General features: G+C 49.8%; 1 protein-coding gene across 2 annotated transcripts in view; it reads right to left on the reverse strand.

Annotated features, from left to right (window-relative positions):
- XPO6 (exportin 6) overlaps nt 1-26,964 on the reverse strand; it is an 824,334-nt gene that overhangs the window by 259,948 nt on the left and 537,422 nt on the right. For both annotated transcript variants that reach the window (XM_086941189.1, XM_086941190.1), the window contains exons 17-18: nt 19,801-19,990; nt 15,280-15,435 (exon numbers count right to left, since the gene is read on the reverse strand). In XM_086941189.1, the coding sequence (XP_086797315.1) occupies nt 15,280-15,435; nt 19,801-19,990 (346 nt within the window). The remainder of the gene's footprint in view (nt 1-15,279; nt 15,436-19,800; nt 19,991-26,964) is intronic.

Here is a 26,964-nt window from a genome sequence, read left to right on the forward strand (position 1 = left end):
GAAATGAAAAATTATATTTATATAGCGCGTCCATACCCAAAGGCCTCGCAGCGCTTCAACTGAATAATGTGGCGAGCAATGGCAGATTTAGCACACTTTAGCAAACAGGTGGGTTTTTAATGTTTTCCTGAAGACCATCCGGTCGCTAATCTCTCGCATATTCGGCGGGAGCGAGTTCCACATCTTCGCCGCCATGTGTGAAAAAGCCCGGCCTCCCCAACGAGCCTTATTGACTTTAGTTGTGGTGGCGAGATGCAGGACGCTGGAGCGAAGGGTTCTCGATGGAGTGTAGGGTACAACCAAAGAGCGCAGGATAGCTGGGCCTGTTCGGTGAAATGCTTTGTGCACAATGCACATAGCTTTGAAGTGCGTTCTAGCAGCTATTGGGAGCCAATGGAGTTCTTTTAGGGCCTTCCTTGCTGATTGCCAGCGGGGGATGTTAAACAAAAGTCGGGCAGCACAATTTTGTATGACTTGGAGTCTGTTGATCACTGCTACCGGGGCTCCTAGGTATAACGCATTTCCATAATCCAGGCGGGAGAGTATCAAGGCCTGAACCATGATTCTCCTCGCCTGGAAAGGAAGCAATGGGAGGATCTTCCGGAGCATTCTCAACAGTCCAATACAAGTGGAAGCAGTTTTGGTGGCCTGCACAGAAAAATCTAATGCTTTGTCAAGCTAGACTCCAAGGCTCTTGATGTGGGGTTTCGGAGAGGGAGGAGAGCCAAGACAGGCGGGCCAGATGGAAACCAGAGTGGTCGGTGCGAGATTGCCCAGTAGCATGATCTCTGTCTTCTCCCCGTTGAGTCTGAGACATGAAGAATGCATCCACTTGGCTACAGCCTCTAGACAGGGCCCCAGGGTGTTGGATGAACCCTCTGTGTGATCCAAGGAGACCACCAGTTGGGTATCATCCGCGTAGGTGACAATACGCACACCGAAGGGATGGACTATCCCTGCTAGAGGACTCATGTAGACATTAAAGAGCGTGGGGCTCAGGGCAGAGCCCTGAGGAACCCCACAGCTCAGTGGATGTTTCGAGGATACTGCCTCGCCCTCAAACACCTGGAAGAAGCGCTCATCCAGGAAGGAGGTCAGCCATTCCAGGGCGGCGCCCGACACGCCCATGCCACTCAGACGATGTAATAATGTGGCATGGTTGACCGTGTCGAACGCGGCACTGAGGTCCAATAATATAATGGCCGCCTTCCCTCCCCGGTCCAGCACAGATCTTGTTTCTTCCGTTACTGCTAGTAAAGCGGTTTCGGTACCATGTTGAGGGCGGAATCCCGTCTGGGTCACATAGCAGATCATTGGATCATTGGATTCCAAATAATCTACTAAGATGTTATTGATGTGTCTCTCCAGCAACTTACTAGGTTCAGGTGTAATTTTCAGCTTTTGTATAGGAAATTGCAGTTTACGGTATCGTCGATGGAATAGTCGACGGCACAGCGGACCTCGTCGACGGAGTCTTGAACGTAGTCGACGGTATTATCGTCGACGGCTTCGTCGACTAACTCGTCGTCATCACCATCAGTGTCGAAGTCATTGTTGTCGTTGACGTAGTCTTCGTCGACGACGAGGCCGTCAACAGCACCTTTCCGGAGATCATCATCGACGAGGAAGAAGTCATCGTCGACGAACCTGGTACCTTAAACGACGACGAAATCGTCGACGTCGAAACCGCCACCGACGACGATCCCGTTGACGGAGCCAAGGAAACAGCGGAAATTTTCATAGAAGCAATCGTCGTCGACGTACCTGATGTTTTTGTCCTCGACGGACGACGTTTTCTCTCAGGCACGGTCCCTGGATTGACTGTAGAGTATTTTTCACCAGTCTTTTCCTTTTTAGACGGAGGAGAAGTGATAGAAACCTCTTTTTGTCCTTAGTGGCTGTCACCAATCCAGCAGCCTGTCCCTGCCTCTCCTTTTCACTTCTGTGAGGAGATTTAATGGGACTAGCCCTCTCAGACCTGTCAGAGATCTTATGAGGGTCCTTGATAGGGGGCTCGGCTGAAGGAGACCTACCCCTCTTCTTGGATCTGTGAGAGGAAGCCAGAGATGTTGAATCCTCTTCATCTGATGAGAGCACCTCCTTCTGAGTCTTCATTTTCTGAAGCCAGGTCAATAGCCGGCCCTCTCTGTCCCGAAGTGTTTTTGTAGAGAAGGTTCTACAAATCTTGCAGTCAGTGGCCTTGTGGTCTGGGTATAAGCAATAGATACAGCTTTTATACTTATCTTCTACAAAAAGACGCTTTTTTCCCACAAGACGCACAGGACCTGAATAAGGCCTTCTTCTCCTTGTCAGACATGTCTTGATTGTAGTAGAAAAGTTGAAGAAATAACTAGTAAGAATGAGAAAACTGAGCAGAGCACAGTGGAGACTCCCTAGCACAACGTGCGGTAGAAAAATCTGAGGCTCTGAGCTCTCTCAGGAAAGTTCTATGGGGTGAGGCTGCTCTGATTGGCCCTGACAAAAGTTTGGTCTCTTTTACACAAAGAGGGTAATAGGATACAAAATTAGATGAGGCCTAGGCCTAGGCCTATTTTTCTCTTTTGTTTCTATGGTTGTGATACTACCGAGGCTCCCATTCCGACGACGGGGAATGATGCAAAGCATGGGAATCTATGAAAGTTCCAATACTGGGGCAAACATCAGTTTTCACAATGAAACAGCCTTTAGCGAAAATACATCCGTTCCATAACAGGCAAGAATTGGCAATCACGATGCAAACAGACTGGTGAGGTCCTGAAGGGCGAGAAGTCTTTGGAGGGTCGAAGTCAGCCATATCCCAGCCCTGAACAAAGCCTCACATGTTGAGACAATGAGAGAAAAGGCATCCATGATAGCAAACAATACCAATGGGAAAAAGAGGAACTGAGGAGAACTGGATAGAACACTGCAATGGCGTTGATCTGGAGCTCAGTAACATGTTCAAATCAGACAGTGGGGAAAAAAACAATTAACAATGGAGCCGAAGTTGGAGCGGAAGGAGCATCATTTGAAGTCTCAACATGCTAGGGACCCCTCAGATACCAACGCCCATGCGCTGCGCGTGAAACAACAGGAATATAAGGAACATCTTTAGGCAGAAGCCGAAACCCGCATAACGTCAGTTCAGCATATGGTCTACGAGTCCGGGGACAAAGCCGGCAAACTTCTCGCCTGGTTGGATTGGAGGGAGCGAGCAAATATGTGGATAGCACAGCTCAGGTCAGAAAATAGCGAGTTAACATCTGACCCACAGGAGATAGTTACTATGCTGGCAGTACACTATGAACAAGTGTACACATCCACAAACACAACCACAGTCCAGGAAGCGCTTTCATTTCTTAGAGACATACATATGCCCATGCTTACACCAGAGGAAGCAGAGGGACTAGAGACGGATATTACAGTAGATGAGCTCAAGGTGGCCATCTACAAGATACAATCGGGTAAAGCCAGCAGCCCCAATGGCATTCCAATAGAATTCTATAAACACAAGGCAGATAAAGTGGCCCACTACATGTTAAAAATGTATGATGCAAGCAGGGCCCAAGGCGAGCTCCCAAGAGATCAACGGTTGGCTACCATAGTGGCCACCCATAAACCTGGCAAACCCGCTGTGGAGTGCGAATCTTACAGGCCGATCTCATTGATTAACTCGGAGGCCAAGATCCTGGCCAAAACGTTAGTGCTCAGACTGACACCTTATCTCTCTAAATTGGTCCACCTGGACTAAACAGGATTTATGCATGGCAGGAATACTGCTTTGAATCTCAAACGTCTACACAATGTCGTTGGACGAAAGCATACAATACGGGAGGACGCAGCGGTCCTATCACTGGCCGCAAAAATGGCCTTTGACTCGGTGGAATGGGCATTTCGGTTTTGCGGTCCTCCAACCATTAGGGTTTGGACCGAAATTCTGTTCCTGGATACGCCTACTATATACCAACCCTATCACGCATGTAGTTGCAGATAGACATCTATCGTAGGAGATTGCTCTGGGACGAGGCACGGCTGCTCGCTGTCACCCCTTCTGTTCACACTGGCATTGAAGCCATTCGCGGCCTGGATTAGATGGGACCCATTAATCCGGGGTCTAAAATGGAGGGAGGGAAGATCAAATCTCCCTTTATGCTGATGACGTCCTTATATATGTCGCCTTGCCCACAAGGTTGTTTCACGCATTGCTCAACATCTGTGAGGTGTTTGGGTCGGTGTCGGGGTACACAATCAATTGGAACAAGTCTGTGCTATATATTTTGTACGGATTGCCTCTAACACTGCCTAGGGGTTGTACGGTCCAGATCGTAACATATAATTTTAAATACCTCGGGATCTATGTAACGTCTGACCCAGACGAATTCCAGGCACTTAATCTCCATGCACCGTTGCAAAGTCTAAAACGTGATATCAAGGACTGGAGAACGATGCCGCTCACCCTACTGGGCAGGGCGGCCCTTTTTAAAATGATGGCCTTACCCAGATTTTCAAATGTCCTGCACCACACGCCAAGCCGGGTCACCGATTCGTACTATAAACGCGGAGGTTAATGCTCTTCACTGGGAAAGCAAACCGGCAAGAGTGGCTGTGTGTAAATTGGTTAGAAGCTGGTACGATGGGAGCATAGCTTTACCAGACGTCCTGGCAGACTTCTGGGCCTCACAAATGACAGTTATCCACCAGTGGCTGCACACACCTGACACTGACCCTGCATACCGCCTAGATAGGGTGGCTTTGGGGACGGTGGGGTGTGTGTGTGTGGGGGGGGGGGGGGTGAGTCAATAGGGCACTCTATGGCAAAGGGAAAGCATCTGACCTCATAGGACCAACAGGGCACACGATTCATGTTTGGCATAGGTCACACGGTACCTGGGATGGGCAGACAAACTAACCCAACACACTACACTGTGGGACACAGGTAGACTGGGCCCCTTGGAAAGAGCAAAGGGTTCCAAAAATGGGACTTGATAGGGCTCTTCCAGCTGGGGGACCTCTGGAAAGATGGAAAAGTCGTCAACTACACCGATTTTCAGGAACACTACAAAATTTCTCCTGGTGAACATTTTCGATACATGCAGATTAATCATGCGATAAACACAGCCCTTCAGGCAGCGACGACACTCCCTGAAGCATCCCCTTTAGAGGACCGACTATTAACTGACTACTTCATCTCGAGGCTCCCGCTAAGACGCCGGATTAATCTTTCATCGGTTACGATTCCTGATTAACGCGTATATATGCAACTGAACGGGGACGCTCTGAATTTCTCCACGTTATTCGATACGTGGAGTGATCCCCAGTGCCCAACGTCTCCGGATCTATCTTCCCTATCATACCGGGACGCCGGAATTAATCTTAAAAGAAGTATCGCTCTCTCTGCGGACCCGTCCTGACCATTGACCAGAAGCACTGATTAATTCAGGTTGCTAGCCCCATCCCCCCTTCCGTCCTGATGAACACCCTGACGCAAGGATTCCATTAATTCCTGCCTTACTTGGGGTCGAAACGTCGACATAATCCCCGGTTTAAGACACAGCCTCTCCTTACCCACTACCTCTGTATACTATGGAATATGGGGCATGTGTATCATGAATTAATGGCTTGAACTATGACCGTTTTGCTATACATTGATTATTGAACTTGTGAAACTTTTGATATATACTTGTTTTTATTGTCACTATTCCCTACCTACACTACCCTCACGATTTCACATCCTCCTTACCCCCAGGGGCACCAATATAACCACAATATGTTTGAAACTATATTTGTTGGTTCATCCTATAATGTGAATAAAACATTATAGACACATTTTTTGTTCATTTTATTTAATTGTTTGTATCTTTAATCACTCCTCTTCAACTGGGACCCCTTTCCTCTGAGTGCTGATACTACCCAGGTCCCAGTGACTTATTTTTGGGTCAACCCCTTTTGATACCATACTTAGATAAGAAAGCAACGTCTCCCTATAGGAAAATTATTAATAATCAACCGGACCGCCTTGTACGACTCCGGGCGGTCTGGCAGACAGATAGGAGACATGGACGACACTGACTGGCAGGACGCGATTGCATCGCCAAGGGAGGTAGCAGTATCCTCTAGACTGGGGTTGGTACAGCTAAAAATACTACATAGTACCTATTATACACGAACGACAATGCACAAGATAGAAAGGACTACTGACCTGCACTGTCTGCGCCAGTGTAGCAAACTGGGTACATTTTATCATACTCTTTGGGAATGCCCGCTGATTACAACATACTGGAAGGCAGTAATGGATACTATTACAGAGGTCAGCGAGAAACAAGTCCCGCTTGATCCTAGGTGTTGCTTATTGAACATCTGGGAGCCGACAGATCTTAACCATGCTGACCGTCAGTGGGCAATGACAGGAATGATGATTGCTAAGTGGAATCTAGCACAGAAATGTGGGGCGGTACAAGCCCAAAGCTTGACCAAGTGGAGCAGGTATATGGTCATGGCGGCTGAGAAAGCTACATACATTCATAGAGGGTGCCCAAAGAAATGGGGAAGAATGTGGGGCAAATGGAATGCCTATAGAGAAAATATATGTACACCTCCTGTATTGGATCAAGACTCAGATGTTAAAATGTAATACTATTGTTGATAGTGCAATCGTACTATAACTGCATATGATAGTTATTGATGGACTGTGTACAACTACTATATCCTCTGTAAGGAATGTACTTGGCAGATTCTGTTTGTTATATTATAAAATCATTTAATAAAAAAAAACCAATGTAACCGATGCACAAGCACATTACCAGTCAGAGGTGGAGCCACACTACATCGTTACTCGAGAAGACTTATTAGAAGAAAAACAACTTGCAAAGATCTAAGCACAAAACTAGATGGCAGGAGCATTCACAACATGTGTATTTACATCCACACATGCCTCGAACTACTAGTTCCTGCAAGATTTTCATCACCTTCTGTGTCCCTTAGCAACTGAAGCTAATGCTACCATTTCATCACTTACTCTACTCTTTGTTATGCAGCTATATAGATACACAAGTAAAATACAGCAACCTAATAATGCACTGCAGGTATTGGGTCCAGGGTTAAAAATCCTTAACCCTAAAAAGTCAATTTTAATCTTCATTTAGCCCTTTATACTGATCAAGTGCCCAACCTTAAAACACTTTAGAAATGCTGGATCTACAGCAAGCGTTTATACCCTCCACTTAGACTACTCTATTGGGTGCTGTCACACCTTGGCTTTGGTGAGTGCATAGAGCACCTGATCAGCATCTTATATAACCACCACACAGTCTGTGTTAATTTGGGGTTCCTTCTTTCTGAATCCTTTCCTGTGGGCAAGGACACCAGGCAACGCTGCCCACTCTAGCCACTTTTCTTTGCACTTGCAATGGAGCACCTGGTGGTCCCGGCGAGACAAGGAAGCAAAGAGTGCAGAATTCCATTACTGCATGGATCCCACGCACTCTTTATATGTGGATGATACCCTCTATTACTTCAGAGACCTATCGTCCCACCTCTCCCTTATTGAGTACCTATATGCGGAGTACGGCATGGTCTCCGGGTGAGCTGGAATAAATCGTGCCTTTTCCTCCTAGAGCCCACCATGGAGTCGGTCACCCTAGACTTTGGCGAGGGAACTATTCGCTGGTAACGTACCTCATTTCATTATTTAGGGATACACATCTACCACACAGTGCAGAACTTATTAGATGAGAACTTGAGAGCGGAAGGTCTCGTTGACAGTGGCAGTGTCATCGCTCTTGTCCCAGGTGTCCTTCTGGCGGTGCACTCCCACTGTCTGTGATGGGCCGCTTCACGGTATCCAGATGGTAATGCTTTTCTGTATTATTTTGCTATCCTCTCAATCGTCCTACTCCGCTTTTCTTTTGGGACCTCAGCAAACTCCTAGGAGACCCAATAGGGCACAACTGTTGTAGGAGGGGGGGACCTCTCTAAACTGCAGTCCCCATTGGCGCAAGGAGGCATTGGGCCCCAAACTTCGATTATTATTAGGTGGCTCAAATCCAATGGCTCTCCTTGTGGTTGGAGGACAGTTTCCTGGTACATTGGGCCCCCGCTTATTCAATCCACTATGTTGTCATTAGTGTCTCAGGGGACTTGGCAAGCTCGCAGCCATCCTCTTCTCTTCCAGACAGCCTGACGCACAAGTTACTACTTGTGTAACGATATATCTGTATGAGACATTAGTTAGTGATAGATTCCTTACCTTAGAATATCCCCAGGCGTCAGACTGGATCCGGAAAGTTTTGCGTAGCAGTACCCTTGCGCGTCGGTAGGCGCCGTCTGCGGCTCCGCGTCAGTCGTAGGCGTCGTGGGCGCCGTGATGACGTCGTCGGAGTACTTAGACGCCGCCTCCGCGTGCTGACGTCAGTTCTTAGCCACAGCTTTTCCGCGCCAGAAGCGCAGAGCCATGACAAAAACCGACACTAGTGCCAAGAAACTAGGGCCCTGAAAGGGGATGACCTTAACCCTAGATATCGGTTCGCAGAACGGGGAGGATGGGTGGGTCGGTAAGGAATCTATCACTAACTAATGTCTCTTACAGATATATCGTTACACAACTAGTAACTTGTGCATCTGAAAGAGACACGTTAGTGATAGATTCCTTACCTTAGAATAGATACCCCAGCAATACCATCCCCGTGGTGGTGGGTCTGCGAACCAATATTCACACCAGAAAGTCCTGGAGAACGGAACGGCCGAAGTAGCCATCCCTCCGGACTTGACTGTCCAGGCAGTAGTGCCTCGCAAACGTGTGCAACGAAGCCCACGTAGCAGCCTGGCAAATGTCCTGCAAGGGCACACCTCGGCCCAATGCAGTTGTAGTGGCCGTGGCTCGAGTGGAATGAGCCCGCAGCCAAACAGGTGGTTCCTTCTTAGCCAAGGAGTAACACGCCTGGATGCACATGATAATCCATCGAGAAATGGTCCTCTTGTGCACCGCTTTCCCTTTCTTAGCGCCCGCGTACCCAACAAAGAGTTGATCATCCACCCGGAACTGGCGTGTGCGATCCAGATAGAACGAGAGCGCACGTTTTGGGTCCAGACGGTGGAGCCTCTCCTCCTCTCTCGAGGGGTGCGGAGGCGGAAAGAAGGTGGGCAATGTGATGGACTGCCCCACGTGGAAGGCCGTGACCACCTTAGGCAAGAAGGAGGGCCTAGTCCTCAAAACAACCTTGTCCGGATGGACTGAAAGGAAAGGAGGCTTACAAGAGAGGGCCTGGAGCTCACTCACTCTCCTGGCAGAGGTGATGGCTACCAGGAAGGCAGTCTTCGCCTTCTTTCTTTGAAGTGGACAGTTATGAAGTGGCTCAAAGGGAGCGCACATCAGAAATGTTAGAACCAGGTTCAAGTCCCACTGAGGCATCACGAAAGGAACAGGAGGAAAGGTATAAGTGATGCCTTTCAGAAATCTGTTTACTATAGGGGACTTGAACAAAGAAGGTTGGTCAGGCAGCCTCAGAAAGGCTGAAAGAGCCGAAAGATAGCCCTTGATAGTGCCCAGAGCAGAGCCCTGCTGGGCAAGAGAAAGAAGGAAGAGAAGAATCTCAGAGAGAGGGGCATTGAGAGGATCCACAGCCTTTGCTGTGCACCATGCCACAAATCTGTTCCACCTGCAGGCGTATACCGTTTTCGTGGAGGGGCGCCTGGCTGCCAGAAAGATGTTGCAAACTTCAGGAGGCAAGTCAAATGGCCTCAACTGTCGCCGCTCAATCTCCATGCATGGAGGTGGAGACTGGACAGGTTCGGGTGGAGGACCGTCCCCTGCTGCTGCGACAGAAGGTCCTCCTGAAGAGGCAGACGAACCGGGGGATCGACTGACATACTGAGTAGCTCGGGATACCAGTACCTTCGTGCCCAGTCCGGAGCCACAAGGATGACTTGTGCTCGGTCGCGCTTGATCTTCTTCAGCACTCTGGGCAGAAGAGGTATAGGCGGAAAGGCGTACAACAGACCGCAGCTCCACTCGCGACGAAAAGCGCCTCCGAGCCAGTGCCGCCTTGGAAATTCCAACGCGCAGAACTGATGACATTGCACGTTCTCTTCGGTGGCGAATATATCGAACCAAGGGTCTCCCCAACGCAGAAAGAGGCCTTGCGCCACATCCGAGTTCAGACGCCATTCGTGATCCATCGAGCACCGACGGCTGAGTTCGTCCGCCCTGGCGTTCAGGGAACCTGCCAGGTGTTGAACCACCAGAGTCACGCCCTGATGTTCCAGCCATTGCCAGAGGCGCAGAGCCTCCTGGCATAGGGTCCACGACCCCACACCGCCCTGTTTGTTGCAGTACCACATGGCGGTGGTGTTGTCCGTGAACACCTGCACTGCACTCCCTCGGACAGACGGGAGGAATGCCTTCAGTGCAAGACGAATCGCCCGCAGCTCCAGAAGGTTGATATGGAGCCGGGACTCCGCCGGAGACCAGAGTCCTCTGATCTCCGCCTCTCCCAAGTGGCCTCCCCAGCCCTGGAGGGACGCGTCCGTCACAACTACGTGCTCCGGTTGGGGAAGGGAGAGGGATCTGCCGTTGATCCAATCGCGGTCCGTGAGCCACCACTGCAGCTGTCTCGCAGTGCCCTCCGAGATCAGGACATGGTCGGAAAGGTTGCCCCGGTGCTGGGCCCACTGAAACTTCAGGTCCCACTGCAGAGCCTGCATCCGCCACCGTGCGTGATGCACCAGAAGGATGCAGGAGGCCATCAGCCCCAGAAGCCCCAGCGTCAGCCAGACCGAAACCCGGGATAACGGCCCGAAGATCGGAATCAGGGCCTGAATATCCCGGACTCGCTGTTCGGGCGGGTAAACCCGAAACTGCGCCGAGTCGAGAACCGCTCTGATGAAAAGGAGCTTCTGAGAGGGGCACAGGTGTGACTTCGGCACATTGATGGAAAATCCCAGCCTGTGCAGGAGATCCGCCATAGTCTGGAGGTGGTTGACGACTGCCTGGGGCGAGCCAACCTTCAACAACCAGTCGTCTAGGTAGGGGAAGACTGAAACCCCTAACCTGCGCAGGTGAGCTGCGACCACCGCCATCACCTTCGTGAACACCCCTGGGGCGCTGGTAAGGCCGAAGGGGAGCACGGTAAACTGAAAGTGCTCGAGGCCTACCGTCTACCACAGGTAACGCCGGTGGGCCGGCAGGACGGGGATGTGGAAATACGCATCCTGCAAGTCCAACGCTACCATCCAGTCTCCTGGGTCTAGGGCAGCCAAGACCTGAGCCAGTGTCAGCATTTTGAACTTCTCCTTCCGGAGGAAGCCGTTGACGTTCCTCAGATCCAAGATAGGGCGTAGGCCCCCTTTGCCCTTCTTGGGTACCAGGAAGTAGTGGGAGTAGCAACCACGACCTACTTCTGGCCCAGGAACGCGCTCGATGGCCCCCTTGGCCAAGAGGGCCGAAACTTCCTCCAGCAGGAGCCGCAAATGATCCCCCGATACGCAGTGGTGTTGCGGTGGCATGGCTTGAGGGGTCGTCTCGAAGGGGAGGGAGTAGCCCCTTCGGACGATTTGCAGCACCTACCTGTCTAAAGTGACTGTGCGCCAGTGAGAGTGGTGATGGCGAACCCTGCCCCCCACTGGCGTCACATGGGCCGAAAAGCACGGACTAGGAGGGTTTAGAGGCGGATGCTGCGGGGGCAGGTGTGGACTGGCTCCGCTTGCCTCCCCGACCGCCTCCACAGCGGTTTCCACGGCCGCCGCCGCGCTGGACGACAATTTGCGGCGAGTGGCTGGCGGCACGCGTGGGGACGCCCCTCCCTTGGCCACGAAAGGAGCGAAAGGCACCCACTTGCTGGCGCGGGCCGAGAGGCCCAAGGACTTGGCCGTAGCCCTGGAGTCCTTAAAGCGCTCGAGCGCATGGTCTGCCTTGTCGCCAAAGAGGCGACGGCCATCGAACGGCATGTCCATGAGGGTATCCTGGACATCAGCCGAGAAGTTGGCGGATCTGAGCCAGGCGTGGCGTCGAATCGCCACCGTCGTAGCCATCTCTCTGCCCAGCGAGTCAGTTGTATCCAGTCCGCACCTGATCGAATACTTCGCTGCGTCCCGGCCCTCCACTAGGGCTTGGCCGAGTTTGGCCCGTACCTTCAACTGACACTCTGGCAGCAATTCTGCCACCGTTTCCCATATAGAATGGGTGTAACGGCCCAAGAGGCATGCAGTGTTGGAAGACCGCAGTCCTAAGCTAAGGGACGAGAATACCTTTTTGCCAAAGGCCTCGTACCTCTTGGATTCCCGGTCAGGGGGAGCCGACGGGAAGGCGGTCTGGGAGTTAGAGGCCTGGATAACCAGACTCTCGGGGGTGGGGTGGGTGGACAGGAAACATGGGTCGCCCGGAGCCGGGCGGTGGCGTCTGGCCACGTTCCTATCTACAGGCGAACCTGTAGCGGGCCTGGACCAAGTGCCCAAAAGAACGTCCGACAAGGCCTCATTAAACGGCAGCATAGGCTCCATGGAGCATGACTGCGGCTTAAGGACCTCAGTGAGGAGGTTAGTCCTCACGGCCGCGACGGGGAGCTCAAGGCCCAACGCCTTAGCAGCCCTCATCAACACCACACTATATGTCGCGCCCTCCTCCGAAGCCACGGAAGGAGGAGAGACGAATCCAGTGTCTGGAGAGGTGTCCAGGCCACTGGCCTCCCCAAGGTCTCCTGTCCAGTCCATGTTAGTCTGACATTCCCTTGTCAGAGGGTCCTCAGACCCCTCCCAATCCTCCTCTTCCCCCATCTCCTGAGACTCAGGGTCGTAAGTGAATGAGGATGGTCCATAGGGATGGAATTCCCCGACCTGTGTCGAGATCGGCGCCGACAGGCCCCGTCCCGACGCCGGAACCCATACAGAGGAGGCATTGGGGACGGCGTCGGCCGAGGCCGACGCCGGAGGGGACACCACACGGACCGACCCCGGGGGGGTCGTAAGGTCCACCGGGGACGTTCCAGCGCCCGACGAGGGCCGAACGGCACCCTGCGGCGTCGGGCCCGAAGGCACCGACGACGCCGGGACCGCTGAACCCTGCGGTGCCGAGCCCGAGGGCAGCGGCGGCGTCGGGATCGTGGAGCCCTGCGGCGCCGGCGCCGACGAGGCCGAAGCACCCGACGGCGTCGGGGTCGCAGCCCCCGACCCACTAGGGCCCCCAGACGGGTTCGCTGGGCCCGAAGGCGCCGCGGAACCCATCGGAGAAGAAAGGGACCTCATGGCCACGAGGAAGCGCTCTATCTCCTCCGGCGTCGCGTTCAGCCCAGGGACCTGGGGGTATGGAGCCGAACGCGGCGCCCGCGACTCCTGAGGAGCCGCGTGTACGGTGTCACCCGAACCCCCGGCCGCATCGCGCGAGCGTCGGGGGAGTCGGAAGAGCGATGATGTCTCTTCGACTTCTTATGCTTCTTACCTGACGACTTGGAACCGGAGGAGTGGCGCCGACTCCCGGAGCTGTGACGGCTCCGCCCCCGCGACCTGTCCCTCGACCTCCCGTGGGACCGGGACCTCACACGGCGCGGGGCGACTGGCGGATCTCGAGTCGCCTGCGGGACCGCTCCCGCCTGGCCTTCCTCGAGAGGGCCCGACAGTCGGAGCAGGCCTCGTCGTCATGGTGGACCCCCAAACACGCCAGGCACAGGCGGTGCGGATCCGTAATCGACATGAGGCGTTCGCACTCGTCGCAGTGCTTGAAGCCGGGCATCCCTAACGGCACCGTCGGAGTCGTGAAGACTTCGAAATAGATCAAAAGATCCAAAAAGTTAGTCAAAAAATGACTAGGGAACTGCTTTTTCCAGATCTGCGCTGGCTGGCGCGGAAAAAAAGAAGAACTGACGTCAGCACGCGGAGGCGGCGTCTAAGTACTCCGACGACGTCATCACGGCACCCACGACGCCTACGACGGACGCGGAGCCGCAGACGACGCCTACCGACGCGCAAGGGTACTGCTACGCAAAATTTTCCGGATCCAGTCTGACGCCTGGGGATATTCTAAGGTAAGGAATCTATCACTAACGTGTTTCTTTCAGATCTGCCTTACCAAAGCCTTAAGGGTCATGATCACATCCCGCCCTATGCTCCAGCGGTTCCCCCATGGGACTTCTGGACAAGTCTAGCCCTAACACTGGACAGGACCTACACATCTGGGACCAGGTCTGGATACTAACTTTTTGAGACTTATTTCAGCATGGTCAACTGTGCACATTCCCCTCCCTGACATAACATTACGTATTACACTAAGACAATTTCTCCTCCATGCCTTCCTGAAGGAAGTACTAAGAGATAACGGAGCTGTAAGCAACCTGGAACTGGCCAATCACCATTTGCTGCAATCTCTAGATACGCTGGGTAGCGGTCACTATTTCATCGATCAGCTGGCTACCGGGGGACTTAGGAGCTCAGACATAAATCCCACAGAGGCCCTAAGAGACACCTGAGATGGAGTTCGACTGCCCTCTCAACAATAAAGAGAGGGATAAAGTGCTAACATATCACTGGAAAGCATCGTGAAATGCCATTTTTCAATGTATCGAATTCTATATGCTGCTCAAGGCATACCCTTCTCCACAGCAGATCACCCGGATAATTCCAGGAACCTCAGGCCACCGACACAGATGCAGCACTACTGAATAGACTTGAACATGTTCGGTGGGACTGCTCCCACATATGCCCTTATTGGGATGACTGACGTCTTGGCAAAACTTGAAATGGTCACAGACGTTTGGGAAGCGGGATCGTGGGAGTCGCTGGAGCCTGGGATATACCATTAGCCCCAAAGGCTTAAGATTGTGGCACGTTTTTTCACCTTGCCTTTATGGACACTCACAATTCTATAGCTAAGATCATAGCCCCCTCCCTTACCATCCTCTTTGAGACGTGGAGTCTCCCCATCACACTAACCCACAAAAATACACGAAGCATCTTTACCTTTTTCAGGCATACATTCGATTATTGCCCATTACCCTTGGGCCCCAACTATCCTCTTTGTGATCCCATCCCCCCACCACCCACCTTCTACCAAGTTGACCTCACTTACTGTTAGACTTTGATACCCTAACATTCCAACAACATCTGATTTAAATGCTTTTGTAATGCTTTATACAAAGTATAGATCATATAAGAAATGCAAATAAAAAGCTAAAAAAAAAAAAAGGAGAAAGTGCCAGGAAAGAATGACGATTGTAAACTAGGTGAGCACACTAAAGTGTTGTCAATCTTATGTGGATTTAACACGTGGTTCTGCAGCAGGGTACAGAAATGGAACAAACAAAAAAAAGTGCAATTTACCAGATTGGTGGATATAGGCTGGAAACAAGGTCAGTGAGACCTGCACAGACTCCTGCAGGGACTGATAGCAGATCTGCCGTGACTTTGTTGACTCCCCTGAGATGTTGTCCACAATATCTTTTAATACACTGAGTGTTTCATGGATGGTCACCTTGCCTAAAAAAAAAAAATAATAATAAATCGATCATGATCTTCTACCCAAAGTACAACATCTAAACATATAGAACAATAACATACTAATTATCGGTCAGCAGTTAACAGTTTCTTATGAATTTATCTCCAGCTGTTACGTCTTAATCGCAAATTTGCTTTGGCAAAAGAATGTGTTTTAAACAATGCAAACACGAACAATAAGAAGTCCTAGTTGATAGAAAAGGAAAGTTTGAGACTGTTCTTTATTTCCTAAACTTTTCCGTTTGTGGTACCTAGGATTCTCAACAGCTCATGAAGTCCTCAAATAGAACTGGATGGAAGAACATAAGTAGTGGAACAGAAATACACCTAGTACACAGGTATGGAAAGATGCAGGGGAACTGGTGTTGCAGGATGACCAGTGATTCCATTTTAATTACGCAGGTTTCTGTACTTTCATCCCGCTCTCTATGTAGAGTAGCCCACTTTCCCCCCACAGCACTTTATGTGCTCGAGAAACAACACCCACCACACACGCTGTGCACCCTCGCCTGCTGTGGGTTAGGTGGGCAGGGTGCAGTAGCCAAGGGCATCACGACCAGAAAGTTGAAATTGGGAAATAAGGGTCAGTCTTGGGCAACATTCAAGTCCCCGTTAAGATGTAATAGTAATTGGAGGGATGACAGAAAGCAAAAACAAAGACGGGGCAGCCGTGGGTCTGCTGGGAACGGTAGTTGTGAAGGTTGGACTCCCTCTCGACTCTCCCCCACCTGGAATTTGGCGCTCCCTGCTCCAACCAAGTCCTGTTCACTGCACGCCACTACCCTGGGTTTTATCGGCCTCTCTCCACTCTCTACCTGTGATGCAAGCGATGCCAGGGTCTTTTCCATGGAGTGGGTCTTGATTTCCAGCCCAAAGTCCATGGTGAAGCCGGAGGAGGTAGACGAGGAGACCTCGCAGCTGCTGCACGGTGAAGTGGCCATGTCACCTCCGTGCCGCCCTGTACCGCTCCCCGGTGGCCCCCCTGCGGCTCCCAGCACTCTGCACTGGGATCCCTCCGGGAGTAAGCGCACCTCTCCTCTTCGCAGCATGTGCAACCGGAACAGCAAACGCACCTCTGGGCAGTGTGCGACACGCACCACAGCCGGCCACCGATGGGGGAAGCAGCGCAGCAGCTGAGCAGTGTGCGCCCGGGCCTCTCCCTTCACCAGACCTGCCTCCTCTTCTTTCCTCCTCCTCACACAGGCATCAACCGGCCTTCTGCGAACCATCTACTGCTCGACCCAACAAAAACGTTCTCAAATTACAGGCAAACAACTTCTCATCTAGCCACTCGAAGGGCCTAGCAGACGAGCACCTGGGAAGCATCCATAACAATTTCTTTTTAACCTGTTTTTGCTTTCTTGTATTAGCTGACCAGTTCATAAATGTATCAAACCTCTGTAAGCAAGTATAAATAAATACAAAAAACGGTTGCAGAAACCAGACAGAATGTCCTGCCTATAGTGCGACACCCAGTACGGCTGCGTACAGAGGAGCTGGACGGGGGTGGGGTGGAGCAGAGCTCCATATACAAGAAGCGGCTGCCATTGTCTCACGAGTGCTGTGTGGGCGTGCGGCAAATGGAAGAAGCGGCCGCCAAAGTCCTGCATACATTATTCCTGAAAGAAAATAGTGCTCACCGACTACATGCTGCAGACCGCGTAACACTGCAAGTAAAAGGTCCAGACCTTATGAGCAGCAATTAAAGGAGACAGGGCGGTAACAAGGAAGGACTAACATGCCTCATATTGAATCGGAGCCAGCGTTTAACAAGGACAATGGCACCAGCCAATGAAAAGTATGGACAGTAGTGGCGAGGCTTCCACAACATACTCAACTATTGCATGCCTCGCAGAGCAAGCAGTAGGCTGGACCTAAAAAGAGTGTGGGCTTTAAAGCACTGGGCACAAAGCTCTCCACGGTACAGGCCTGGTGTATCTAAATAAAAAATTCTTATGGTATACCCCACGGACATGTCTGCGCTCTGCAGCTTTAAAAAAAGTGACTGTTCCTAAAGCCCAGGTGACGGTCATCTAACTCAAGGAGGTCAGATCTGACTTCCTGCCAAGCCTGAAGACGCCAGCACCTCCACGAGTCATCCTGCACCAATTCCCCAGGTACCGGACCCTTGCTATGACAAACGCTTGTTGAAAGTCCCGTCCAGACTCCAACGAAATCACCGATTATCAGTCGCCGAGGGACTCCGCACTGCAGAGGCTAGCACCAAGAGTGGTCCAGCTATCCTGTTTTTGTCCCCTTTACTGGCCCTGACCGATACCAGCAAGTTCCTTGACGCATGAGAGCCAGCTGACCACAAACATTGTGCACTGAGCAGCTCTGGCCCGAAGAAACAGACTGCTCTCCCTTGCTTCCAGGTCCCTCGCACCATGAGGTGAGCTCTTGGATTTTTCGGCCAAGTACACCCTTGCAGCCTATTTCTAGGTGCCCGCCCCCCTACCTTCTACCGTATAGCGTGCAAGGCTACCAACCCGTCCAGCACCTCTGCACCCAGACTCAACCAATCTTCTGGTGGAACTTTGGTACTTGTCCCTCTAACCTCACGAATGAAAGGGGTCCCAGGGGAGAGGGAGAGGGAGAGGGCGGGAGAGGGAGAGAGAATCTTTCTTCTGTAGGAAAGCTATATGCGTAAAAACGCACTGTTGGTTAACTGTGCTAAAACTGTAAAAAGTCTATCACAAAAAAGTACTTACCTGATAACAAAATTCTTGGGTTCAAAATATAAAGATACAGGTAATTTTTCAAATTTGGTGTGGAACCCTTGTTTGTGTGTGCATCATCTATTGACTATGTGTTGGCAACGAATTTCTAACACTCCTCTCTAATAAGCCTAAGGCTGCTTGACCGCACTACCCTAGAGAGTGTAAAATTGGGATTGCAAGAGCAAGCCCCTGTTCATTCATAAGGGATACCTGGACTTTTTACACACCATACCTCTTTTTGGTAAACTATATAAAGAGCCAGCTTCCTATAAGGAGATTATTCCATTTCACACAACCTTTACAGTTTTAAAACATTTTTTTTTTATTAGTATAGTCTCTTTCTGTATGCTTACATTTGATAACCATGCAAGTTGTCCTCTCAAGCAAAGCAATCATTCCAATCCAGTTGCTGCCCCCTTTGTACTCTGGTTCATTCCTCTTGGAGATGTTTTACTTTAGTGTCCTACCGGATGGCCAGCATATCACTTTTTAACATTGCCAATATTTTTCCATGTGTGTACACCTGAATAGGATATCTTCTTAAACAACTGCTCAGGTTTCATAGTGCCTTGGTGGTTTCAGGTGGGTTTGATGTAGAATTTTGCATGGAGAAGTTAAAGATTGGTTACCCTGAGTAGCTGATGTCATGCAATAATCTCTGTTAGCATGGAGCAAGGGATATCTGCCTTGGCTTGAGTTTCTACTAAGAACTGAAGTTGACCCGAGCTGACCATTGCACCTCTTATTCCGTGCAACATCTCTTCCCAGTCCAAGCAGTACTAGAACCCTCCTACTGATCATCTACTAGAGGAACACACGGCATGACTTTGGTAAGCAGAAGCTATGCCACTGTCCCCTGTTTCTCTAAGATTCAGGTCCAAGGTGTCAGTGTGCTTGTGGCACTGCCACTGCTCAGGCATCTCCCAGCAAAACATAAGTCTCCGTGACCTGCTGCCCAAATGAGGGCTGCATACAACTGACAAACCTCAAAGTTTTCAGCCAATGACTGTAGATCTACCAATGCCAAAGTTATCAGCACTGCTTTGCAGCCAACCCATCCCCATGGTGCAAGGTTCAGTCTAGCTAATTGATTTAACTATCATACCACACACTTTGGCACCTGATAGTCTGCATTCAAATCAGCAGAGCTACCACCTTGGATTCTAAACATATTTCTTGTTGTATCTTTTCACTCATGGTACAATGAGCAAGCTGTCGAGGATAAGATTAGTTTCCCTTTCATTTAAGGAGAACGCGCTCTAAAGAGTGCCTTCAAACTGGAGTCTTAAGCAATTTTCATACACCCTAGGCAATCTGGTCGACAAATATCAGTTTAAACATCAAAGAATCATATAACCTCCTCTTGAGGTAAGCAGTCAAAATTAACCCTCAACCGTTACGGCACCTTCCATCCCCCACTGACGCTTCTCAAAGACTGATAATCTAGCTATCCTCTATATAATGCTCACGGCAGAGACTGAGCATTACATATCACTACATGCACTGGCAAATGAAGGAATGTATTGAAGACCAAACATCTGTGGATTGGGGATACTTAATGGCCCCCACCTAAACCAATGGTTAAGAAATTGTTTGAGTGCAATTTGCAATGAGACATGCCACTTACTGTCCTCCATGTGCTCTTTACGATGTTGTGTGTTAATGTTGGATTTCAGATTACGGTAGTCCAAAGTGAGGGCAGAGATAAGGCTAGCATGGTTGGTCGAGCGTGAAGACCATTGTTGCTCATTTTCAGGAAGGTTGGCCCATGGCAGCAACAGCACATTGGAGAGAGCTCGGCAAACCAAGACATGTGCCTGTAACGATAAGGAGAGAAAAATTACAATAGTTAAAACATACTAAAGAGTAAGGAAGCATGAAAGATTATGGTAAAACAGTCCAGATGAATCAAATCCCTTTTTTAGAGTGTCCCTGCAAATGCAATACAAACTGACCTGACTAAAAACAGTTGGTCTCACACAGAATGCTGCATTAATCACAAAAATTACTCCTACGCCAAGCCAGTTGTCTGAGTACTTACAATATAAAGTGGTGTTGGGGAATCAAAGCGCAGGTAATAGTGGTCACCAGAATGAAGAGAACAATATATACAGCTTTCCTGTGCACCCACAATTCAATAATGTCCAGTAATGTGCCTTATCCACAGCACACTGTTATTTTTTTCTTTTTTCTTTTATTCAGTTCCAAACAATTCTTCCCATATAAACATGTTCCTAGATGTAGCAGAACCGAATCGGAGCCTGTCCATCGTATCTCCTCTCACAGCATGGTGCAAGACATGGAACGAATGGCCCATTTGGAAGGCCATAACACATGGGCTACAGTGTTGTATAGATATAGGCTATGAAAAGCAATATCTGGTTTTCATTTTGTTTTATGAAGATGATTAGATTTTAGATTTCTCAAAAATTGATTAACAAATACACAGACCACTTTGGGTGAATAATGCATTTAGCATAAACATACTGTAGGAATTTGGCTCTCTACATAGTGCACCAAAATGAGGTGCACTGTGTAGTGTGTCCAGGTATCCTTTACCAGTTTATAGGGGCCTGCTTTAACATTCCCATAGTGCTCTATTTGTGGTAGTGTGGTCGAGCAGCCATAGGCTTATCAGAGGGAAGTGTTAGGCATTTGTTGTATACACAGAGTCAATAAATGAAACATATATTCAAATAAGGAAATCCGACACCAATTTGTAAAAATAACAGATTTATATATATTTTATACACCAAGATCTCCGGGATCAGGCAAGTACTTTTCAGTGACTTTAATTGCAACTGACTTACAGGACTGTTCTTCTTAACTTTAGGTAAGTAGGGGCCAAGGTCCAGGGAAGCACCAATAGTTCATGTTTACTTGCCCTGGGATGTCCTGCGGAAGAGGTGCTTTCAGAGGTGGTAGCCAACACTACATGTTTAAGCCAATGGGGAACAGTACCTGCAAAGAAAGACTGCAAGGGGGGCTGGGGCACCAGTCGGCAGAGTCTCGGCTCTGGAGGGGCTCAGGACCACAGAGACACTATTGGTTTCAATTGACTCAGGCTGGGGGGCTCGGGTGCATAGGTTTTTTGTCCGGTGGGTCGGCGAGTTAGAGGCCCTCACAGTTATCAGTGCACTTGCAGAAGAAGGAGAAGAAACACACAAAGACTACTTCAGGCATGGAGCTGGCCTCTGTTGGAGTCCCTCGACGAGTAGGTTGTTTTTTGCAGTGGTGGTGTTCGGACTGAACACAAACAAGCCCTGGTGCTTGCAAAAGGCTACGGTACCCCGGTTGTTGGTGCAGGGAGCCTCCGGGGTGCATCAGTGTCTCAAAGAGTGGAAGAGTTGACGGGGCTAACCTCCTGGAAACATAGTGACCTCTTCCTGGGCTGCTGCGTCGGTGGACCTGGTGGTCGGTGACTGGTGTACCGGACTGTGCGGTCGGTGCTTGTACGGAAGTGGCTCCTCCAATTCAAGGGATATGCTGGCTGGTTGAGAAGCGATGGCAGCCCTCCGAGGCTCTCAGAGGAGGAACAGTTGGAACAAGAGTCGGGTCTTTGGAATTGTCGGGCCAGGAGCAGGTAGGCAGGGTTCGGTTACAAGTACACAGTTAGCCCACAGTTCTTGCGTTCTTCTGCTCCTTTGTCCTCCTCATTTAATCAAGCAAATCGTAGTGCCTGTTGTCAGTGGGCCACCCAAATACTGAATTTTGGGCGTTGAGTGGAGGGTAGCAGCCAATGGGCTTCTTGCCCTTGGGGTCACTAGACTCCCTATATGGCCACTTCCTGTGAGGAGAGGGCATAACCCTGACCCAGAGTTCCTAACTCCGCCAAAAACAAGATCGTGGAATACTTCTTTTGTGGAGCACATCTGGTAGCCCACATTAGGGGGGGTGACTAGTCTGGTGGTGCAACACTCCTACTGTATAGCTAATTTCCTACCTGTCCTTGTGTCAAATGGGCCTCAGGTCAGGGGGAAGCCGGGGTCGCATATCAAAGGTGGCAGAAGCTTTGAAGCTCCTGGCCTTGATATGCTGAATCACTAGCCATCCTGCTGGAAGAGGGGTGAACACTAGCCACAGAGAGTGGGCTCTCACCTTCAGGGATTCAGAAACGTGTCTGTGGTGGCAGGCTGCATGATACCAGTCAGATCGCACACTAGAGGGCTAGTAGGTTTCACGGGCACTGCTAAGGTGCTCTCTGGGTGCATTTCATAATAAGTCCAACACTTGGATCAATATGGATTTATTAAGACAAGGTGTTTGATAAACACCATAGGTTTCAGTGAAACCATCATGTAGTTGGGTAACTTGTAATGACCAGTGCCCAGCACATGTACATAAGATGGCTTCCCTGTTCACTTCCAACAAGGCTTCCCTGTCAACTTCCAATGTCTAGACCTCGAATTATACATCACAGGTGGCATGTCTGCTCATGCAGATATTTTCGCACACGTAATATAATGCACCCTTCCTTAGGCTGTAAGGCCTGCTGTAGGGATGTAGAAAGAGGGCTCTTTATAGGATATATATATATGCAGACAGCAAAAGAAGGACCAAGAGAACTTCAGCACTGCCAAAACCAGACGCCATCAAGCACCACTGCACCCGAACCCCCTAGCCCATTTTGAAATCGGTCAGCGGTGTCAGTGTTGTCCCCACGCCCTCAAAGCACTGAGTCTACTATGGAGTGATGTCTCGTAAACTCCCCTACGTCGGCAGCCTCTGTTGATATGCCCCCTCATCCGTGAGTGTTGCTGGATAGTGAAACCAGACACCCCAATGACCCTCTGCACCTAGATGCCCATCCCGAGAAGAGTACGAAAGGTGTACCCACATGCCCCTAACATCGAAAGAACCAAAGCCACTTGTTGGCTTACCCGGATTGGCCTCTCAGTCCCCTCATGAAGCCTCTTTGTTACCGGACTGATTCCCAGTTTTTAAAAAGCTCCCAACTACTTTAAAACCATGTCTGAGGCAGGGACTTCCCAGGAGCTCAACCTGGTACCCTATCAGTACCTTAGATTGCTCCAACTTGAGGAGATCTACAAAGCACAGAAACTTGCCATGGAACGTAGACACACAAAAGCTCATCTGCAGCAGATGCTGGCAGAAAATGACAAGGCCTTGGCAAGTAAATGTCCCCCACTGGGTAAGAAGACGAGAACCCAAAGGTGGATGATTTGGACATGGACTCCACTACTAACCCTACTGAAAGCAATACCACTCTGAGTACTACTGATGGCACCCTAGAAGAAATAGGTAGTGTAGATGCAGGTCTTCAAAACCTAGCCAAAAGTATAGCATTAGAGGTTAAACTTCTGGCCATAGAAAAGGAAATAGGTGACACAGGCCTAGGACCCATCTCTGGTGGCAGCAAAATCATAAATAGGGACCAGGATGAAGCTTTCAACCCTAAGATCTCCGAAGGGATTGCCCAATAAGCATTTGCAATGCAATAGGTCTTGCATTTACGCAAGTTTGAGTTATTGACATTGTAAATGACAATGCCTTTTATTTATATTTTGGTTTTAAAAAAAATAAATAAAAGGCATTGTCAATAAGAATGCCAATAGCTTAAACACGCGTGAATGCGAGACCTATTGCATTGCAAATGCTTGTTCATCTCGATAGGTTACAGGGTGCAGTACCATATGTGGCCAAAAGGGGTCCCAGGGGACCTCTATTGGCCACATATGGAACTGCACTGTGCAGAAGATATGGTAAATCCAACCTACCCGTAATGCATTGCATGCAAGACAGTACCACGAGTACATTCAACTAGCTATGGCCATATATAAAATGAGTAGCTTTGACATGTGACAGAAGAATTATTATATTAATTCGTGATTAGGTCTACTCTGTGTGGAGCTGATGAAGGGAAATTAATAGATGGCCTCATATAAATGTGAGATGTGCTAGTGAGTAAAGTAACCACTGCCAGCCTTGCATAGGACATAGCTTGTGTTCTGCTTGTGGAGTGGTGTGGCTCACTGGTTAGAGGCGGCAGACCCGGAAGCAGAGAACGGCCCGGGACCAGGGTTCAATTCCCGATGCAGCAGGGTCGTGGAGCAGGGTCAGCGGACTAGAAAATTCTCGCCTCGGTGCCTACTCTAACCAGGGATCACACTCTGCAACTCGGGGCATTAGCTTGCCTGATCTCTACAACGGCCCCCCACATTCGCCGGGGATGCCTGGTTTCACCTTGGAGATACCCAGTAGGGACCATCTCACAGGGATAGCCAGGACGGGTTCCCCAGCGGTCTACAGCGCCACAACGCCTCAGGGCAGCAGTGCGCTTTACAAGACCACATACATTACATTACATTCTATCTGTACTAAGCCTATTGACCAATGAAGAGCCACGATTTACAAAGGACAGGAACAAGAGACAATTTAAAAAATGGGGCAGAATGTTTAGTTTTGCTTTTATCTGCAGTGGAATTATTATATTTGCTTTGCACTCAGTGTTGCCAGATTGGACTATTTCCTGCATAATTGGGCGACATTTTTCCCATTTGTACGGGGAAAACCCATACATGGCGGGGGCTACTTTTTGGGCTGAATTAAGGCCAGTGTGCGCAAAATACTGTCTGGGGCGCCGCTGACCACAACGAGTCTGTGGCGTGTGCCTATCACAGTGGCACATCTATGTTGGCGGGCCATTTGGCGAATGAGTGCTCAGAGCGCGCTGACATTGGTGACTTGATTGGAGGAGGACCCCCCCTGACTGGACAGCCTTTCCGGACATGACCCTCACTCTACCCGTGAGCAATGAGCATCAACGACACACACAAGTTGTCCCCCCCCCACACACACGTGACGATAGGCAGCTGCACATCACGCGTAATTGCAAGAGCACCTGTTGCATGCGCAGAGTTGCACAACCACCACCTAACATAGTAGTAGTGTTTCGTGGGCCAAATTGTGGGTCCCCAGGGCCGTCAATCTTGTAGCGCGCGAAAGTGCTACCAATGACTGCCCTGGGAATCATTCTTGACCAGCCCCAGCGTGGTGCTTTTTAAAGCCCATGCGCTCGCCGCTATCTGTTTCGGAATCGGCGTCGCTCAGGGCCCTGCTGCTGGCTGCTGACGGACGGCGGTGGACCAGACTCGCTGGACACGTGGGAATGTGTCATCGCGGCCCACTCTGGTGGTTTGATTACTGCGTACACACAGTCCTCCTCCTGGGTGTCCTGTTGGTTTACTACTACTTATTGTCCCGCTGAGATCCCAGAGTCTGGCCAGACTCCATAATCTTACTCACTGCCTGGACGGACGACTGAGTGGAGACTCTGAGTAGCACGCTCACCTGACTCGGATGGCACTGGGCCTGAGCCAGCGGCCTCGCCTGTGTGCTGCTGTGGCCCCGCTGTTGAGTTTCAGTCAGACCGAGAGACCGGGGCCTGGCCTGCAGTGAAGTGAGTCCACAAGGATTAGTTACTTACCTGTAATCCTAGTTCTCATCCAGGGGTATACTCATCAAAGTCATAATCTATGAATAATCCCCGCCCATGTGCGGGATCCTGGAGCATATAGAAATATATATATATATATAAAAACATATATATGCATATGTGAAAACAAGTACATACAGCCTAAAATATTTCCAAAATGGCAAAGATGCTGTAACTGCATAGATTGCCATAGTAGCACCTACATTCTCCCAACCCTTAACTCCATGGCTGCTATGCGTTTTCCCCCTCTGTGCTGCAAATTGTTCTTTTTCATTGTTTTATGACGAGCTGGGCTCGTCATCAGTGTTTGAGGAGGCTACACCATGACGAGCCCAGCTCGTCATGAGTGTGGAAGGGGTTAAGGAAGAAAGAGAGCAGTAAACATTTGTCATACAACAATGCTTTATTGCCATGAAAAAAACTGTAATAGCAGGCATTTGCCAGTAGGCTGCAGCAGAGTATAAAGAAACAAAGAAATCTCACTCCTTGCCTTTAAGGCATTAGAGTAGGAGTACCGTGCCTTTAAGACCTGTAGGCGACCCCCTGCTCCCATGATGCACCACAGGTGGCAGTTAGGTCAGTTCTTTTTGGAGGTGCATAAACACCTGAGTAAATCCGTAAGTAACATACCATAACTTTGCAGTAATGTTCGTCCGGGGAGGTGGGTGGGTCTCTTATGACTGAGGAGTATACCCCTGGATGAGAACTAGGATTACAGGTAAGTAACTAATCCTTCTCATCCAGGGGACACTCATCAATAGTCATAATCTATCAATATATTAGCAAGCCCATACCCAAAGTCTCGCAGATGAGCAATCAAGTATACAGCAAAAAAACATGAATCAACATCACATTTATAATGCAGCATGCAAACAAATTCCTTAAAGAGACCTGTCCCACTTGGGCACCGGCCTGTGCATCTGAATCTAGGCAGTAATGGCGGGTAAAGGTATGTACTGAACGTCATGTAGTCGCCTTACAAATCTCAGATATTGGAATGTTGCGAAGGAGAGCTGTAGTAGAAGCTTTCCCTCTAGTAGAATGTGCACGAGGTTTGCCCTGTAAAGCTTTGTTAGCTAATTGGTAAAACAGAGCTATACAGGAGACAATCCATCTCGAGATAGACCTTTTTGAAGCGGACAGACCGGTATTAGTTGTACTATAAGTAACAAAGAACCCGTCAGACTTCCTAAGTGGAAGAGTTTTAGGCAGGTAAAATTTCAAAACCTTCTGGAGATCTAGAGAGTTTAAAGACCTCTCTGGGGGAGTAGTTGGTTGAGGAAAGTAAGTAGGTAGAGTGATGGCTTGATTGATATGGAAATCCGAGACCACCTT

This window comes from Lissotriton vulgaris, chromosome 10 (assembly GCF_964263255.1).
Source record: "Lissotriton vulgaris chromosome 10, aLisVul1.2, whole genome shotgun sequence".
Classification (NCBI taxonomy): domain Eukaryota; kingdom Metazoa; phylum Chordata; class Amphibia; order Caudata; family Salamandridae; genus Lissotriton; species Lissotriton vulgaris.